The sequence below is a fragment of the Macaca nemestrina genome (assembly GCF_043159975.1).
Source record: "Macaca nemestrina isolate mMacNem1 chromosome 6 unlocalized genomic scaffold, mMacNem.hap1 SUPER_6_unloc_1, whole genome shotgun sequence".
NCBI lineage: Eukaryota > Metazoa > Chordata > Mammalia > Primates > Cercopithecidae > Macaca > Macaca nemestrina.
In genome coordinates this window covers 213,571-233,736 of record NW_027257564.1, presented here as the reverse complement: position 1 = coordinate 233,736, position 20,166 = coordinate 213,571, and the positions used below count along the sequence as shown (strand labels likewise).

The 20,166-nt window shown below is 41.1% G+C and overlaps 1 protein-coding gene across 10 annotated transcripts in view; it reads right to left on the bottom strand.

The window, feature by feature from the left end:
• LOC139361088 (disco-interacting protein 2 homolog C-like) overlaps positions 1–20,166 on the bottom strand; it is a 163,381-nt gene that overhangs the window by 27,266 nt on the left and 115,949 nt on the right. For 9 of the 10 annotated variants that reach the window (XR_011618642.1, XM_071089555.1, XM_071089561.1 and 6 more), the window contains exon 2: positions 14,246–14,371. Coding sequence is in view for 9 of the 10 variants with exons in the window: in XM_071089555.1 (XP_070945656.1) it covers positions 14,246–14,371 (126 nt within the window). In the remaining variant the exon portion in view is untranslated. Of the gene's footprint in view, positions 1–14,245; positions 14,372–18,999; positions 20,088–20,166 lie in introns of those variants that run through there. The other variant, XM_071089560.1, reaches the window with a different exon arrangement.

The window sequence follows — 20,166 nt, the reverse complement described above, 5'->3', positions numbered from 1 at the left end:
GACACATTTCCTCTACACAGCAGTTTGGGAAGAAACCAAGTGTTTTCTTGTGTCAGTCAGAAAGTGAGAGGGCAAGGGGAGGCGGAGGGCCTGTGCGGCTCTCAGGAGTCTCAGTGTGACTATGTTTAGCCCTGGTTAGTCCTGAGATGCTCTTCTGGGCTCTGATTTATTTCTACGTTGGTGTTTGTGTTATATACCCTTGCAGGTGATTTTTGAATCTCTGTGTTAGTTACCCATACCGCTGATTTATTTCTACATCGGTGTGTTAGATACCCATGCAGGTGATTTCTGCGTCTGTGTGTTAGTTACCCATACAACTGATTTCTTTCTATGTCATTGTGTTAGATACCCATACAGCTGATTTATTTCTACATTGGTGTGTTAGATACCCATGCAGCTGATTTATTTCTACATCAGTGTGTCAGATACCCATGCAGGTGATTTCTGTGTCGATGTGTTCGATACCCATGAGGGTGATGGATTTCTACGTTGGTGTGTTCGATACCCATGCAGCTCTCTAAGGATCAAGACGCTGGTGATGGTAACAGGAGAGAAAGCAGAATGTGCCTCACATGGAGCGGCCTCTCCACCTCCCCGTTTTCCTCCGGGACACACGACAAACCCTCATGTCACATTTTGCACACAAATCTAATCACCTTTACAGTATTCGTTTCTTATACATTCTCATTATTGATTTTTCTATCTGTACAAATTGGATATCTTGGATTATGATAAAATACATCCATTTTTTCCCTATAATTCAGGAGAACATTTTTCATTTAATAACTTTTCATGCAGTACCAAGGTTTTTGGGAATACATTGCTGGTGTATTTGTTAAACTTCAACGTAAGAATGACACTCAGAATCCTACCTACAGGTGAGTGATGGGAGGCGCCGGCTCAGGTGAGCAGCTCCAGATCATTGGGTGAGAGGAGGAGTCACAGCAAATAATCTTAAGACACAGGATTGCTTCTTAAAAGACAATAATAGCAAACAATATTCACACTTATTACCACTGTCACACGACTTACGCTGTCTGGGAATTTTTTTAAAAGTTTACTTGTTAGACAAGCAACAATATTAGGAGCCTGAAAATTCTCTATCATCTTGCTTTTTTTTCTTTTGAGACAGAGTCTTGCTCTGTTGCCCAGGGTGGGGTGCAGTGGCATGATCTCAGCTCACAGTAACCTCTCACTCCCAAGCTCAAGCGATTCTCCTGCCTCAGCCTCCCAAATAGCTGAGATTACAGGCACGTGCCACCATGCCTGGCTCATTTTTGTGTTTTTAGCAGAAATGGGGTTTCAGCATGTTGGCCAGTCTGGTCTCGATCTCCTGACCTTGTGACCTCATGATCCGCCTGCCTCGGCCTCCCAAAGTGCTGGGATTACAGGCGTGAGCCACTGCGCCTGGCCCACCCTGCCTTTTAAGAAAACTTACACAATTTATATAAAAGAAAAAGTAAAACTGACACAGCCTTGAGACTTTTGAGAAAGGTACACAACCAGGTGTCCATATGCAGCACAACCATCTCCCCAGAACGTCTTCTCACAACCCTTTCCAATCTTTCATTCCTCACTCCCACCTACCTTTTCCAAGAAACCTGCAGAATAATGTGATATAGACACTCGACAGAATAGCAGCAAACCAAGCAAGCAGCATATGAAATGGATGATACAGCATGACCAGTGGTGACTAGAATTACACACCATGGGGACAGGAAGTCAGGTTGATTTAACATTCAAAACTGAATTAATGTCATACACCATATAGAATTACGGAGTAGAACCGCATGTTAACCTTAGGAGACATAGAAAAGTACTGACAAATTCAAGAGAATGAAACTGAACAAACCAGGAATAGAAGGCAATTTCCTCAACCTGCTAAAGTACATTCGTGAAAAGCCACAGCTAACATTGTATTTAATGGTAAACACTAGAATGCGTTTTCCCTAAGATGGAGAACAAGACAAAGATGTCCCCTCTTGCCACTTTTATTCAACGTTATCTGGCAGGTTCTAGCTGGTGAAATAAATTAACAAGTTTAGTAATGAAGACATCCAGATTAGAAAGGAAGGAATAAAAGTGTCTTTATTCATAGATGACATCACCTTGGGATGTAGAAAATGGCAAGAAGTACACCAAACATGTTTTGCATTACTAAAACAAAGTTTGATGGGATCATAGGACACAAGATAAAGATATACATATACTAGAAATAAACAACCTGAAAATAAAGAAAATCGTTCCATTCACAATAGCCTCAAAAGCAGAAGACACTCAGCTGAACTTCTAACAAAAAGGTGCAGAATGTGTACAATGGCAACTATAAAACATTACTGAGAGACATTAAGGATCCAAATAAATGGAAACTAAATAAATGGAGATAGATTCAAGATCGTGAATTGGAAAACTCAGCATTATCAAGACAATTCTTCCCAAACTGTTCCATTAATTCAAGGCACTGCCTAATAAAATCCCAGAAGGCTGTGTGTGAAATGGAAAGCTTATTCTCAATTTTATCTGGAAATACAAAGGACCTACAATAGCCAAAATAAATTTAAAAAAGGGAAACAATGTTGGAAGACTTCACTATCTGATTTCAAAACTTTACATAAAGTCATAGTTTTTAAGGCAGTGGTATTAGCACAAAAATAGACACATACATCAAAGGAACAGAATTAAATTGAGAAATAAAGCCTTGTATTTATGGTTAATTTATTTTTGACAAAGGTCTCAAGACAATTCAGTAAGAGAAAGGTAGTTTGTTTTTTTTCAACAAATGTTGCTGTGGCAACTGAGTACCCACACACCAAAAAGAAAAACCGTGGGGGAAAAAGTCCCCCAAACAAAACCAAAACAAACAAAAATCCCACTTAGATCCCTACTGCACACACAAAAATTAACTCCAAATGAGTCACAGACCAAAATGAAAGAACAGTAAGACCATGAGACTACTAAAACTTCCAAAAACACAATCCATAGAAATTAGTGAAATAGACTTCATTAAAATAGAAAACTAGTAAGTTTTAAAAGATGATTATCTCCCTATAGCTAATGTAACAAATTACTTTGATCTTAGTGGCTTATAACAAGACACGAATCTATTATCCTATTGATGGAGAAGTCAGAAGTGTAAAATCTAAGTGTCAGCAGAACTACATTCCTTCTGGAGGCTTCAAATGAGAATCCATTTCTTTACCTTTCCCAACTTCTAGAGGCCACATGTGTCCCTGACTCCTGGCCCCTCTTCATCTTTAAAGTGCATCACTCCAGTCTCCAGTTCTTTTCTCTTGTAAGGACCTTCTTGATTACAGTGGGTCTACCTACTTAAACCAGGATAAAGGTCCCATCTCAAGATCTTAAATTAATCGAATTAATCAGCTGCAAAATCCCTTTTAACCACTTCAGACAACAGGTTCATAAGTTCTGAGGAATAGGACCTGGGTATCTTGGGGGAAGGGCTTTGTTCTGTCTGCTACATAATAGATTGTTCTTTCACTGAGAAACGTTACATCTGTAAAACTCTTATATTCAGATTACATAAGGCACCTGTAACCCATAAGACGACAACCAACCCATTTAAAACCTGAGCAAAAAATCTGAACATTTTGCCAACATATACAAATGGCTATGAATAGGAATTAGCACATTAAAAGCTAATAAGCACGTTAAAAATGCTTAGCATCATTCATTGTTGCAAAGTAAATACACAATGATATACCATTTCACATCAATTAGAATGGCAGAAATAAAAATAACAGTAACTGTTGCTGGTGATGATGTGGAGAAACTGGAATGCACATATGCTGCTGGTGGAAGTGTGAAATGGTGCAGTTATTTTGTAAATAATTTGGCAGTTTTTAAAAAGCTAAACCTAAACTTACAATAAGAGTCAATCATGCTACTTGGCATCCACTTAAGATAAAGGAAATTATATGCATACACAAAGATATATACATAAATGTCGACAGCAGCTTAATACTGGAAACAACCAACTGGTAAATGAATAAACAGAATGTGTCATATCTATCAAATAGAATATAAATAAATAATAAGGAATAAACTACTGGTACATGGTACACCAAGGACTTCAAAACAGGTAAAGGAGGCATAGAGAATTGTGTACATTGTATGATTTTATATCATAAAATTATAAGATCATAAAAAAACCAAAAACCATAAAATCATAGAGTAAAATATTCTATGATATTATTTTCTAGAAAATTTAGAGTGCACTGTTATGATTTCTAGGGTTCTTTTTCGTAGAGCTAACCTTTCATCTGATATCCTTTGCAATCAGCCAAGTACATTCTTTAGCACGTTTATAGTGTATTTCTGCTGATAACACATTCTCTCAGCTTTCATATTTGGGAATGTGTTGTTTCACCCCTGTTTATAAAGGAGATTTTCCCTGGATATGAGTTGACAGGCCTTTCTCCTGCTTTTAGTGCTTTAAAAAATGTCTTTCCATGGTCTTCTGGTCTCCACTGTATCTTCACAGAAGTCACGCGTTGTTCAAATGCTTCTCTGGTGTGTAACTTGTCTTTTTCTTCTGAGTCCTTTCAGGATCTCCTCTTAATCTTGGGATTTCAGTACTTTGGCTATCATGAACTTGGATGTGATTCTTGTCATACTTGTTCTGCTTGGAATTCACTGAACTTCTCGGGGCCGGACACAGGTGTTGGACATCAATCTGAGAAAACTCTGACTCCTTTCTTCAAAGGTCCCTGCTCTTCTCTCTCTTTTCCTTCTTGTATTACAAGTATATTGACATATCACAGGATCTTGAGGTTCTGTTGGCTTTTCTTTCATTTTGTTTCTCTGGGCTTCACTTTGGTTAATTCCTTTTCATCTGCCTTCGAGCCCACAGACTTCCTCTTCCTTCTCCAACCTGTTAAGCCTATCAGCGCAATTTCATCTCAGTGTCATATTTTCCAGCTTTATAGTGATGTCTCATGTATACCCTATATATGCACAGCATCTCCTGTCATCGATATTGCCTACCAGACTGGTACATTTGTCACAACTGATACTTCTACAGCGAAACATCATTACCACTCCAACTCCATCATTCACATCAGGGTTCATTCTTGGTGTTGTACAATATATGGGTCTGGACAAATGTATAACATGTATCCACCATTACAGTATCATACAGAGATCACATGATACTAAAAACTCTCCTGCTCTGCCTATTCATCCCTGCCTCCCCCCGGCCCCTGGCAACCACTGATCTTCTTTACAGTCTCCATAGTCTTGCCTTTTCTAGGATGTTGTAAAGCTGGAATCATACAACAACCTTTTCAGATTGCTTCTTTCACTTAGCAATATTCCCTTTAAGTTTCCTCCGTGTCTTTTTATGGATAGCTCATTCATTTTCAGCCTCATATAATATCCCATTGTCTGGATGTACCACAGCTCACTTATACATTCACCTACTGAGGGGCATTTTGGTTGCTTCCAAGTTTTGACAACTATGAATAAGGCTGCTCTAAATATCTACTTGCAGGCTTTTTGTGTAGACATAAGTTTTCAACTCCTTTGAGCAAATGCCAAGGAGTGTAATTGCTTTATCATATGGTAAGAGTATATTTAGTCTTGTAAGAAACCACCAATCTGTCTTCCTAAAGGCTGTTCTATTTTGCATTAAGACCCGCCATGAATGAGAGAGAATTCCCACAGCTCCACATCTTCACAGGCTTTGGTGTTGATAGTGTTCTGGATTCTGGTGTAGTGATATCTTACTGTTGCTTTCATCTGCATTTCTCTGTGACACATGATGTGAAGCATGATTTCATACATCGATTTGCCATCTCTATATCTTCTTAGATGAGGCATCTGTTATTCTTTGACCCATTAATGTGATGAATTACGTTAATTGGCTTTTCAATGTTAAACCAGCTTTGGATATGTGAAATTCCATGTGGTTTTAGTGCACAATTTTTGTTAGATTTAATTTGCTAATATTTTATTGAAGATTACTGCATCTATGTTCATGAGAGATGTTCTGTAGTTTTCTTGTAATATTTTGTTATTAAAATGGTATTTGGTATTAAAATGATGCTGGCTCTATAGAATGAGTTAAGAAGTATTCCTCAGCCTCTATGTTCTGAAAGAGATTGTAGATAATTGGTATAATTTCTTCTTAGATGTTTGGTAGAATTCACCAGTGAACCCACCTGGGCCTGGCACTTCCTGTTTTGAAAGGTTATTAACCACTGATTCAATTTAACAGATACAGGTCCATACAGATCGTTTCTTCTTGTTCAAATTTTGGCAGATTCTGTCTTTAAAGAAATTGGTTCATTTCATCCACGTTATCAAATTTGTGGCCATAGAGTTGTTCATAATATTTATTATCCTTTTAATGTCCATGGGATCTGTAGTTATGTTCCTTATTTCATTTCTGATATTGGTAATTTATCTGCTGTATTTCTTTTTCTTGTTAGAGGCTTACAGATTTTCTCTCAAAGAACCAGCTTTTGGTTTCATTGATTTTTCTCTACTGATATTCTGTTTTCAATGTATTGATTTCTGCTCTTTCATTATTTGTCTCCTGCTTAGAATTTAATTTGATGTTGTTTTTCTCGTGTTCGAAGGTGGAAGCTGATTGATTTTAGATCTTGTTTTTTTTTAACGTATGCATTTAAATCTATAAATTTCCCTATAAACATTACTGTCATTGCAGCTCACAAATTTTAAGAAGTTTTGATTTTCATTTACTTCAAAAATTCGAAGAAATCTTCAGATTTCTTCCTTGAACAATGTATTATGTATAAGTGTATTGTTTAATATCCTAATATATTTTCCAGTCATCTATTATTGATTTCTACTTTACTGTGGTTGAGAACACACTTGTTTGATTCCTATTCTTTTAAATTTGTTAAGGTGTTTTTTATGGACCACAACATGGTATGTCTTGGTGAATGTTCTGTATTCTGTTGTTGTTGGAGGAAATAGTCTATAAACGTCAGTTATATACAGTTGACTGAGGATGCCGATTTCAATTTTGTCCTGATTTTCTGGCTACTGAATTGGTCCATTTCTGATAAAGGGGTGTTAACCTCTCCAACTATACTAGTGGGTTAATTACTTCTCCTTGAAGTGTATCGGTTTTTGCTTTGGCATTCTGATGCTTTGTTAGCAAAAATACATTTCAGGATTGTTACATCTTCTTGGAGAATTGACCCCTTTATTACGTAATAATCATCTCTGGTAACTTTCCTTGATGTAAAGCCAACTCTGTCTGAAATTAATATCACCACTTCCATTTTTCAAAATGAGTGTTGGCCGGGTACGGTGGCTCATGCCTGTAATCCCAGCACTTTAGGAGGCCAAGGCGGGATGATCACCTGAGGTCAGGAGTTCAAGACCGGCCTGGCCAACATGGTGAAATCCCATCTGTACAAAAATAGAAAAAAAAAAAAATTACCCGGGCATGACGACAAATGCCTGTAATCCCAGCTACTCGGGAGGCTGAGGGAGAATCACTTGAACCTGGGAGGCAGAGGTTGCAGTGAGATGAGATCAGGCCATTGCACACCAAAAAATTAGTGTTAACATTTATATCTTTTTCCATCCCTTTACTGTTGATCTATATGTAGGTCTTTATATCTAAAGTGGATTTCTTATAGACAATATATAGTTCGGTGCATTTGGACTGACACTGAAAATAATGATATACAGTTGAATTAACATCTACCATATTTGTTACTATTTTCTATTTGTTGCCCTTGTTCTTTGTTTTTGTCTTTCACTCTTTTTTTTTTTCCTTGTGGTCTTAATTGAGCATTTTCTATGATTTATTTTCTTTCCTTTCTTAGCATATCAGTTTTTTTTTTTTTTTTTTTTTTTTTTTTTTTTTTAAAGTGGCTGCCTTGGAATTTGCAATATAAATTTACAAGTAACCCAAGTCCACTTTCAAACGACACTACACTGGTTTCTTGATAATGCAAGCACACTATAATAACAAAATAATCCTAATTCCTAATTGCTCTGTCCCATCCCTTGGGTATCACTGCTCTCATTCATTTCACTTATATTTAAGTGTGTGTATATGACATATTTACTGTCACTATTATGAATGAACTGTTATGTTAGATCTATTAAGAAAAATGAAAGATTTTCTTCTACCTTCACTATTTCTTCTTTAATGCTTTTTGCTTTTCTATTTATTTTTTTAAACAGACAAGGTCTTTCTCTGTTGCCCAGGCTGGAGTGGAGCAGCATCATTATAGCTCACCACAGCCTTGAACGGGATCCTGGGCTCAAGAAGTGACCCATCTCAGCCTCTCAAAGTAGCTGGCACTATAGGTGTTGGCCACCACGTTTGGCTTTTTTTTAATGAGACAGAGTCTCACTACGTTGCCCAGGCTGGTCTCAACTAAGCGGCCTCCAGCTGTACTCCCATCTTTGCCTCCCAGAGTGTTAGGATGACAGGTGTGAGCCCTGTAAACAGACTGTGCCCTTCCTTTCTTTGTGCACAGCTGAGTTACTGACCTCTACTATTTTCTCTAAAGAACTTTGAACATTTTTTGCAAGGCAGGTCTACCGGCAACAAATTTTGCAATTTTTGTCGGAGAAGGTCTTTACTTTTTCTTCACTTTTGAAAGATAATTTCACAGAGTATAGACTTATAAGTTAATGGAATTTTTTTCCTCTCAATAGTTTAAATACTTCACTCCACTTCTTGCTTTCATGGTGTTTGAGGGGAAGTTGAATATAATTCTTATCTTTGATCTTCCATAGGGAAGGAGATTACTCCGGTTTGCTTTTTAATCTTTGATTCACCATAGTTTGAATATTTTATGCCCAAGTAGAGTTTATTTTTGTTTTGTTTTTGTCGTCGTCGTTTTTACATTTATCCTTCTTGGTGTTTCTTGAGCTTCCTGGATCTATGGTTTGGTGTCTGGCATTAATCTGAGGAAATTCAGCTGTTACTGTTACAAATAGTTCTTCTGTTCCTCTTTCTTCCCCCTTGTATTACCGTTATGCATATTTTATGCCTCTGTGGAAGTCCCATAGTGCTTGGATAATCTGTTCTTTTTTGCTTTTCAGTTCTGGAGGTTGGAGTTGGGTATTTCCCTTTCCACCAGGTCAGAAGGCTCTGATAAAATCCCACCTGGTTAGTCTCTAGTTAACAAGCTTCTCTGGAAGGTAGACCTAGTGAAGAGTGCACCTACATATTGAAAAATGATTCCTATTCTCTTTCCCCTGTAGTAAGTATGAGGGGATTTTTCTCTGATGTTTACTTCAAGAACCTGGTTGAGCTTCTGATGATACAACTCACAAAAGCATGAGACCCATATGCACAGGCCTCCCGGAGGTTTTAACTCTCAGATGTGGCCACACCTCACTGCAGCAATTTGTCAATTCCAGTTCAGGTTTTCCAATCCCAGCGTGGGTTCCTTGGAGCATTGTGCTCCAGTGTATGGTAATTCTCCGCTTTACCTGTCCAGCCAATCTGGGGACAGTGGCTTGCCTGTGACCTCACGTCTCTTGCACGTTTAAGAAGAACTGCTGATTTTTCAGTTTGCTCAGCTTTTTACCTGTGAGGAGGGAGTGACAATTCTCAAGATTATCGTATACGGAACCTGAAATTCCCCAACTCCATTATAGTAAAAAGTGTCTTCCCTTCCTCTGGCCCAAGAATTAAAATATTTTCGTTCTTTGACACATTGTAATTTGATTCCCTAAATATTTATAATTGTAGATTTAAAAACTCGGTCTTCTGCTGGATCAGACATCTAGACAGGCACTTTCCAACAGAATTATGAGAGTCCTGTTATAGAACTTGAAACCTTCCTTGTAGCCTCATATAAATATATAAACAGGTACAATTAATTTTACTAGTATATTTTTAACTCAAAATGCTCATACTATACTTTCAATAAGAAATACAAATAGGCCGGGTTAGGTGGCTCACATCTGTAATCCCAGCACTTTGGGAGGCTGAGGCGGGTGGATCACGAGATCAGGAGATCGAGACCATCCTGGCTAACACGGTGAAACCCCGTCTCTACTAAAAATACAAAAAATTAGCCAGACGTGGCAGCGGGCAGCTAATTGGGAGGGTGAGGCAGGAGAATGGCATGAACCCGGGAGGCAGAGATTGCAGTGAGCCGAGATCGCGCCACTGCACTCTAGCCTGGGCAACAGAGCGAGACTCCATCTCAAAAAAAAAAATACAAATACAATATTTTCTATTTTTTATATTAACTGGCATGTCTTTCACGCAGCAAATCCACTTCAGACCGGGCGCACTTCATGTGCTCAGCCGCCGCATGTGGTGAGTGACAGAGACCATCCTGCATGGGTGTGCACTTTTTACTGCCTTTTTCTTGACCACAGATTCTACCTCCTGTTTCTCTGTGTATGCAGTGATTATTTGCTGAGTATTACACATTGTAGGTAACATGTTGAGCACACTCAGGATCCCTAACCTTCCTCTGAAGGTTTCCAGCTCTTGTTTTAGTAGGTAGCACAGGCACTGCTGGGTCATTGTGACATGGGCAGGCTTGGATTGATTCGCTGCTGGTGTGGATCTGTGGAGAGCTCCAATCCTGCACCCACTCCGATCTCCCCCTCCTGGATGTGGTAGGGTGGCCATGCTCCGCTCACACCTGAGCTCCTTCCGAGCTCTGCATTCTGGACTTGATAGGATGACCCTGCTCCACCCACACCTGAGCTCTCGGCACCACAGTCTGCAGGTGTTCTCCAGAGGGCAAGTGTACTGTGGGTGCGTCTCATTCATTCTCCTGCCCTCGCCCTCAGGTTCTGGCTGGCACAGCTCTTGTCACAGACTAAAAACAGCCACCTCATTCGGTTTGTGCAGTTTTACAGTTGTTTACGGCAGATGTGTGATTTGGGTCCCTGTTCTCTGATCATGGCTAGAAATTTTGGCAAATAATTCTTATATCTTTACATTTGAAAACTAAAGGCAAGTTTCACCCAAAGAATATTAGTGTTGCAACAATCCTAATGAGTGTTTCTCCAGAAACTATAATCCAGGTCAGCAGTCCGTCATTTCATAGAAGATAAACTTCAAGAACATCCTCTGAAGGGCAATGAAACTCAATAAGATCTTATCACTGTTACCAACAACTAAGAAAAGTAGGTAGGAAATGCAGCTAAGATTTTGATCGAGTAAGTATGGTAATAAACATGCAAACTATCGCTAAGCACAAAATAGGGTGGGAGTAAAAAATTTTTATGATATTGACATTTATGATTTTACAAAACTGCCCCATGTGATATCAAGAGGACTCCTGATGGAAATTTACAAAGTATGCTTTATGGTTTATATAAAAATGTTAGTCAAATCCAAATATTTCACAAAAATAACATTTCAAATAATATTCTTTTATATTTTGTAGACATCTGTACAGTGAGGTTATTCATCACGCATGACCCAGTAACATTTCTTAGCGGTTGGATTCAATACGAGAAATAAGCAAATAACCGCACTGCTTCTTCCATTTCAAAGTAATTTCTCTTATAAAAAGTGGTGAAGAAAAATGCCCGTTGCCTTACATACTGGTTAGTGCCAAAAATTTGGTTTAAAATATTTCAAGTGGGTTATCCTTTTACGTCCATGTTGTTAGTTACACAAAGAACACATACAAATGCAATTTTTTTACCATAAGTTTTTGCAAATTATAACCATAAACTAAAGAAACAGGATTAAGCATATTATTTTTTGAGATAGGGTCTAGCTCTGTTGCCCAGGCTGGAGTGCAGTGGCATGATCATGGCTCACCACAGCCTCAACCTCCCCCAGCCCAGGTGATTCTCCCACCCCAGCCTCCTGAGCAGCTGGGACCACAGGCACACACCACCATGCCCGGCTGATTTCTGTATTTTTTGTAGGGATGAGCTTTGGAATGTTGCCCAGGCTAGTCTCAAACGCCAGGACTCAAGCAATCTGCCTGCCTTGGCTTCCCAAAGTGCTGAGGTTACAGGCATGAGCCACCAAGCCTGGCCTAATCCTTTCTAAAGAGTCTCTATTTATTTTTCTTTTCTTTTTTTTTTTGAGACGGAGTCTTTCTCTGTTGCTCAGGTTGGAGTGCAGGGGCCGGATCTCAGCTCACTGCAAGCTCCGCCTTCCGGGTTTACGCCATTCTCCTGCCTCAGCCTCCTGTGTAGCTGAGACTACAGGCGCCCGCCACCTCGTCCAGCTAGTTTTTTGTATTTTTTAGTAGAGACGGGGTTTTACCGTGTTAGCCAGGATGGTCTCGATCTCCTGACCTCGTGATCCACCCGTCTCGGCCTCCCAAAGTGCTAGGATTACAGGCTTGAGCCACTGCGCCCGACCTTATTGTTATATTTTTCTAATTGAGATGGGAGTCTTGCTCTGTTGCCCCGGCTGGAGTGCAGTGGTGGCATCTCAGCTGACAGCAACCTCTGCCTCCCGGGCTCAAGTGATTCTCCCACCTCAGCCTCCCAAGTAGCTGGGACTACAGGTGTACACCACCAGGCTCAGCTAATTTTTTGTGCTTTTGGTGGAGACAAGATGTACAAAAGGCATTTCTGTACATTTTGCCATGTTTTTCAGGCTGGCCTTGAACCCTTGCGCTCAAGCCATACACCTGCACTGGACTCCCACAGTGCTGGAGTTATAGGCATGAGCTACCGTGCCCAGCCCTTAATCATGTGCTGTGACTTAATATTAAAATAAATAAAGGGAGGAGTACAAGGGAGCACGTAGGCAGAAAGGGCTCCTTTGCCAACAACCTTGCTAGCATGGCATTCACTCCCTTGCCTGCTGGCATTGCGCTATTTAGATGAAGAACACTTTATGTGTAAATGAAAAACAAGAACAACATAGGAACACCCTGTCTCTACAAAAACTTAAAACTTAGCTGGGTGTGGTGGTGAGCACCTGTGGTCCCAGCTGCTTGAGGCTGAAGTGGGAGGACCGCTTGAGCCCAGGTGGTCACAGCTGCAGTGAGCCAAGAGCTGCCATTATGATGCTGAATTCCAACCTTGGTGACAGAGCAAGACCTTGTCTCAAAACAAAAAGCAACGAAAACCCAAAATGATGCACTCTAAGTTCTGTCCTATAAATTCCACTACCTTCATTTGTAAAGGTATGTAAAGGTGAAACTCAGGAGCTGCTTGTTGTAATGTGGACATACGCTTGATCTCAGCTCTGATCTGAAGCACATCCTTCTGTCTCACTGCTTCCCAAGTCTAAGCTAAACTTCAAAAGTAAAAATACTCCCCAAAATGTTGTACATTTTCAACTATTCATATTGTACCTTAAGTTTCTCTTGTATTGGAGGAAAAACACGGTGTCATTTAAAGTGATATGTAGCTTCAACGTGGGATGTAAGGTGATTCAAGTCCTTTGAGAAGACAAGCTTGTAACAATAACATGAATAATGTTGGAATCAAAATCACAGAAACTAAACACCAAATAACGTAGGTTCAATCTGTGTCTCTAACAAGTATCCGGATAACTAAACTTTCTGCTTTCCTTGGGTAGGAAGATCATGAAATGTAGTTTATAATTATTTAGGTAGAGAAAATAGAGAATTTGGGTAGTTATGTAAAATTCAAGATTAAAGAAAAGCAGTATTATATAGCAGAAATATAAATTGGCTATTACCTTCAGTAATTTAGATCAGGGGTTGGCAGGTCTGTGCATCAAATCCGGTTCACTGTGCTTGTAAATATAGTTTTATTGGTACTCAGCCATAGGCACTTGCTATCACCCATGGCTGAGGGCAGAGTTCAGTGGTTGTGAGAGACCTTATGGCCTGCAGGAACTAAAATACCAGCTGGCACCTTGCAGGCAAAGTTTATGACCTGATTCGGGTAGCTGCTTAAACTGTCCAATTCGCTTGTTCTAAAACAATCCAACAATACAGCACACTTATCTGAAGATATGAGAACACGCATGCACCAGCCTAATCAGAAGAAAAGTCCAATTCCACCCAGAGGGCTACAACAAACTCTTCCCTTTTCCATACAAGGAATTAAATGAATAAAACTGTGTGAGATTTTACTGGTATGTATCATATGCACGAGTCTTGATGAAAAGTTAAAAACGTGTATTTATACAGATACATAATGTTACTTTTCCTTCCACGTTTAACTCATACACTGTTTTTGGAATTCTGGTTCACAAAATCTGCATTTCTGCACCATGATTTTGAAGGCAAAAACCCGAATGCTGAGCCAGTGGTCAATTCTGAGGCGCCCAGCATGTTCAGGAGGCAGTGTCAGGGAGCGTGTCCCTTACCTGGAGGGGTGTAGGCATCCATGGAGGTCTGCACGACCAGGGACCTGCGTTTGGAAGGCATAGGCACCGCCATCTTCCACTCTTTGTGTTTGGCCAGAGCTGCCTGGACAGCTTCCGTGTGGACGTCTGAAACGGAAAGAGCTCAGTCACTCAGGGCTCAGCTGAGGTCCCAGAGGCCAAGCTGTACCCTCCTCTCTGTCCCCGCAGCACGGTTCATCCACCTTCTCAAACTCACCAACAGATGGGTAGGTGAGGAAAGAAAATCAGTGTTTACAATTCCAGTAAAGACATTAAAATTTATTCACAGATTTTAATTATTCATTTTATTACTGCAGAATCCATGTCCACAAGCAAACACTGGCTGTAAACTGCGCTCAGATTTTTCTTTTTAGGGTGAATGGACCTTGATCTTTGGAGATTCTTTGTAGGTCACACGTTTGAGCCTCCAAATCCTTTCACTGTACCACGGAGAGGCGTGCACACGCCTCGCAACCCAACACACACAGCCACAGTCGCAGCTCAGCTCAATACCAGCCATGGGCCAGGACTGGGTTGGCTATGGATAAGGTATGGCTGTGTTCCCACCCAAATTTCAACTTGAATTGTACCTCCCAGAATTCCCATGTGTTGTGGGAGCGACCTAGGGAGAGGTAATTGAATCACTGGGGCCCATCTTTCTTGTGCTATTCTTGTGATAGTGAATAAATCTCATGAGATCTCATGGTTTATCAGGGGTTTCCGCTTTTGCTTCTACCTCGTTTTCTCTTGCTGCTGACATGTAAGAAGTGCCTTTCGCTTCCCACCATGATTCTGAGGCCTCCCCACCATGTGGAACTGCAAGGCCAACTAAATCTTTTTCTTCCCAGTCCCGGGCATGTCTTTATCAGCAGCGTGAAAAGAGACTAAAACAACCATTAACACAATCTGTGGCTATTAACCCATTACATTAATTCCACACATTCACTGAATGCCTTCTCTGCAAGTCCCTACGGGCTGGGGACGCAGTGGTGATAAGGCAGACAGTCTCATGGCATCTAACGCAGGCCACTTCTTAAGGGACGAGACAAGTGATAGATGGGCTAGAGAATCAAAGCAGAGACAGATGCAGCGGCAACTCCAAACTGTGAAGCCAGGGAAGAACCCTCTTAACACAGAATCAGAACAACGGGAATGAAACATACCGGCTGTCAAGACGAGAATCTTTGAGACACAGGCAAAAACCCACTGAAAGGCCCTAAACTGTCAGTGAGAACGGTGTTAGCAGAATAAAAACACCACCAAAAATGGCCAGCGTGAGTGAAGACGGGTTGGGGCAGTTTTCTCTGAAGCTGCGAGAATAATCCCATGAAAGGGAATCGGACGTTGTTGGGGTCCGCGCCGGGGGTGGTGGAGAATGAAAGAACACACAAAAGACAGAGACACACAGAGAACATGGCGGCCGCACTCAGAGCCTCCGCCTCACTTTATTTATACTCCATAAACCCCACGTCAGCAGAAAGAATGCAATGCAAAACTTTCTTTTCCCACATGTAACCTTCTACTCAGTTCCTTGTTTCTATGCTCTTCCTTATCTGCCTGCCTTCTTGGCGCCTACGGGAGTTCATTAAAAATTCAATTGGAGATACTGTCCTTGAGTCCTATCTATTCTCAGCATACTGTTTTCAAAGGCCCCTGCAGGACGTGGCTTTCTGGCTTAAACCCCCCAAGCTGCCACCTGAGACAGGACCAAGACCCTCAGCATCACGCCCACAAGCAGCTCATCACACTGCTTGGTCTTGGTCAGCCTTTGTGCACACTTCTCTCCCTAACTAAAGAGCCTGGTCGTCTGGCCACTATTTCTAATTCCCAGGTCAAAAACCACTATGTGACTGACTTGGCTCATGGCCAAAAACTGAAGGGATCAATGAGGTGACAGTCCACTCACTTCCACAAATCGCTTTTTGTTTTGCATATTCTCCGTTTTAAACTTTTTGGATGTAATTTCAAACACACAGAAAATCTGCAAGACCAGCGTAGCGAATTCCCACATAACTTACCAGGCTCAACTTAGGCCCAACTGCTCCTATCTTACATCACTGCTTTCCACCCTCCCCCATGAATTTTCTAAGTCAAATGAAAATAAATTTCAGATACTATGTCCTTCCATACCTAAATGTTTCAATGTATTTCCTCAACACAAGGATATGCTCTCACATTCATTTTCCTCAAGATCGGGAAATTTAACTGTCATATACAAAGTTCACTTTCAAATGGTGTCAACTGTCTCCATAATTTTTTTACTTTGTCTTCCTCTTTTACGATCCAATCCAGGATCATGAATTGATTTGTCGTGTGATTTTTACCCGTCCAGAATCCAAGTTTCTCAGCTTTTGTGTTTCTTGAAATTGGAAATGTTAAAGAATACAGGTCAGTTATTTCACAGCTTGTCCTTTATTTTGGTATCTTCCGGACTAGACTCAAGAGTATGCATTTTAGCAGGGACACCGCAGAAGTCTGTCCTGTGTGACAATGTTAACATCGGCAACTAAGTGAAGGTGGTGCTTACGTGCCTCCAAAGCAAAGATGCTACTTCTCGCGTTGAAATTAAGATTTGGGAGGAGACACCCTGATACTATGTACATATTCTGTTTTCCATCAATTCTTCACTACTAGTTTTATCATCCACTGATTTCCTGTCATTCCTTCTAAATCATTAGATCTTCCATATTCACTGAAAAATAATTATTCTATCTTTCAGCATTCATTTACCTATGTCCATATGTACTCATGGAGTCTGGCTTTGTGGGTTATGATTCATAGTTACAATGGTTTGTTCTGTTGCTCAACTGGTCCCAGATTTGACACCGGATTCCCCAGCCCTTAGACCAGGGTTCCTTCTAGTGAAGAACCGTGTTTGGAAGCTAAGAGTGGGCACTGGGTGCTGCTGGGCATTGCCAGCAAGTAGAACACACAACACGCATGTACACGCATATGCACCCACACCCATCCACAGGCACTTCTATCCCTGTCTACATCTGTTGGGAGCCACCAGCTTATACTGGTACCTCCTGCTGCAACCGAATCCCAAGTGATCCATTCCAGGCTTTGGCCTTTTCTTATTTCTACCTCTCTTACCAAGAAAGAAACCTGGCTCCTGTAACACTCAACATATTCACTGATTTATTAAGCTTATTTGCTTAAGCCTGGAGATACAGAAATGCTTTCAGAATTGCTAACACCACTGTGAAAAATCTATCGAGTTCAGTGCTCATTTGTAATTATTTTTTCATTGTTTTTTTGGAAGGGAGAGAGTACAAAGTATACACAGTGAAATGTTCAGATCTTGAGTTCACTTGGCGCATTACGATAAATGGAAATTTATTACCCTAATCAAATATTTTGCATCAAAGTTCCCACAAGTCCCCTCCCAGCCCTCAAGAGACAGCCACTGTTCATTCTCGAGGAGTATTCTTGGTGCTCTTCGGTCACCCGAGACTCGCATAGATTCTCCATCGTCACATGGACTCCACGGCGTGGTGTTCACTCTCTGCTCAATTCAAGGCTCCTGGAACTCATCCCCGTTGTCTGTTTTGGTTTCAGTATTTTGTACGTTTTTCCTGATGGGAACTAGGACAATGTATGAATATATCAGAATTTGCTCATGTTTCTCCAGATGAGAGAGATTTATGTTGTTTCCAGTTCTTGGCTATGACAATTTACTCTGGAGATAATGTGCATTCTTTTACAAGGAGACACATTTTCAGCTCTCCTTGGTGAACGTCTACAGCGTACCTGCTGGGCCATATGGTAAGTGTACACATTTTAAAGAAACTGCCACAGTTTGCTGAAGTGGCTGTGCCATTTTAAGTCTCCATCAGTCTGAGATCCAGTCTGTCATATCTTCACCAGCACCTGCTACTGTCCTCCCTTCTCCAGTCTTGTGAAGGGGAACCTTGTGGGTTTAAGTTGTACTTACCCAATGACTCCCTGGTGAGCACCTTTCACGGGCCACTGGGCATCTGTATACATCTGTTGCGAAGTGTCCATCTTGCATGCTTGCAAAATTCACACCATTTCTGGTTGTTTGTACATTTCCTAAAATATTCTAAATAAGGCCCTGTGTCTTCTGTACATCAAGCATCTCCCTGCTTCCAAGTCTTTATGCCTTTTAGTTCTCCTGACTCACTTCATGGACGAGGGCCCCAGTGCGCACCATGCAAACCTGAACCACGGAGAATGGCCATGCTCCCGACACCCCGACTATGGGCAGAGCTCCCCGGCTGCCACCACCGAGGAGGGGGGTCAGCTCTTGTTTTTCAGGAGTGGCCTTTATCAAATGGAGAAAGTTCCCTTCTGTTCCTGATGTGGTAGGAAATTCGTATAAGGACTATTAAATTTCAACAGATGTTTTTCAGTATCCACTGAGAGGATAAAATAAATGGGTTTTCTGCTTTATTTTTTGTTAATGTGGTGAATTACATTGATTTTTGAATGATAAGCCAAATGTACAATGCAAAACTACAGATCATGAGAACAAACTCTAAGTGTTCATGGTATTCTTATCCCTTTTACATATTTCTGGGTTTGATTTAGTAAGAATTTGTTCAAAGCTTTGGCATCTGTATGTCAACAAGAGTGAAAGGCGTGAGATTTTGCCTCGCATGCAAACTAACAAAGGGAGCCAGCACCAGCCCAATGCACTGACGGAGCCGGGACATTTCCGGGCCAGAAACAAAGGGCTTGTCACACACAGTGGGGCAGCAGGACCCACTCACCCCTGTCGATATTCAGGATCACACTGTGGGGCAGTGGGACCCACTCGCCCCCGTCAATACTCAGCAACGTCCTGTATCCCTGTACAAAGACAAGATGTTATTTAGGCAAAACAAAATTAATGATCATGTAAAGAACCGCTTACATTTTTCTCTTCTGAGAAAATTTGTCTTTAGCAACCATGGCTGTCAAGGCACTCACTTGCACATTATACATAATACTGCTTGTGGCCAAAGTCATGGTACCTTCCTATTCTTAAATAATTTACCAAGAGTTCTGAAAGGCGAGTATTTTAGAGAGAAAAGTGGTATGTGGGTTACCCAGGCTAAGGAGTGAGTTAGCCGGACAATTCTTGTGAAATATGTGCTTTTTCTAATAAGAAAATCTGAGAACAAGGTATCAGTGTGAGTCTGTTATCTCCACGAAGGAGTGAAATGGGTGCTGGGAAACTGAAGGAGCTTCAGAACGGGAATCTCACAACCTCAAATGGGGAGACCGGCAATTGGGAAAGCAGTCGTTCTGATTCATGGAGTTTTCGGAGATTCACGTCCACTCCGTGCTGCATTTGAGCGACTTTTCTTCTTGTGATGTGGACCCGACAGAAGAGAGGTCCCACGTAGACATTCGGCATTTGTGAGGGTCTGGCACCATGACTCACTTCCATAGATTTAACATGTTTATGTATAAATGACAATGGCTCAACTGTATAAAAACTGATAGCAGTTATGGATCAATTCCCTCATTTCTCACTTGAGCCACACTTCCTGTTTCTGCAAGAACATATCGCTTGGCTAGAAGACACGATGTTGACATTGAAAGGAAAAAGGGGTCTATTAAAGAAGATAACCGGCAAGATGGCCAAATAGGAACAGCTCCAGTCTCCAACTCCCAGCGCGAGCGACACAGAACACCGGTGATTTCTGCATTTTCAACTGAGGTACTGGGTTCATCTCACTGGCGAGTGCCGGATGATCGGTGCTGGTCAGCTGCTGCAGCCCGACCAGCGAGAGCTGAAGCAGGGCGAGGCATTGCCTCACCTGGGAAGCGCAAGGGGGAAGGGAATCCCTTTTCCTAGCCAGGGAAACTGAGACACACAACACCTGGAAAATCGGGTAACTCCCACCCCAATACTGCGCTTTAAGCCAACAGGCACACCAGGAGATCATATC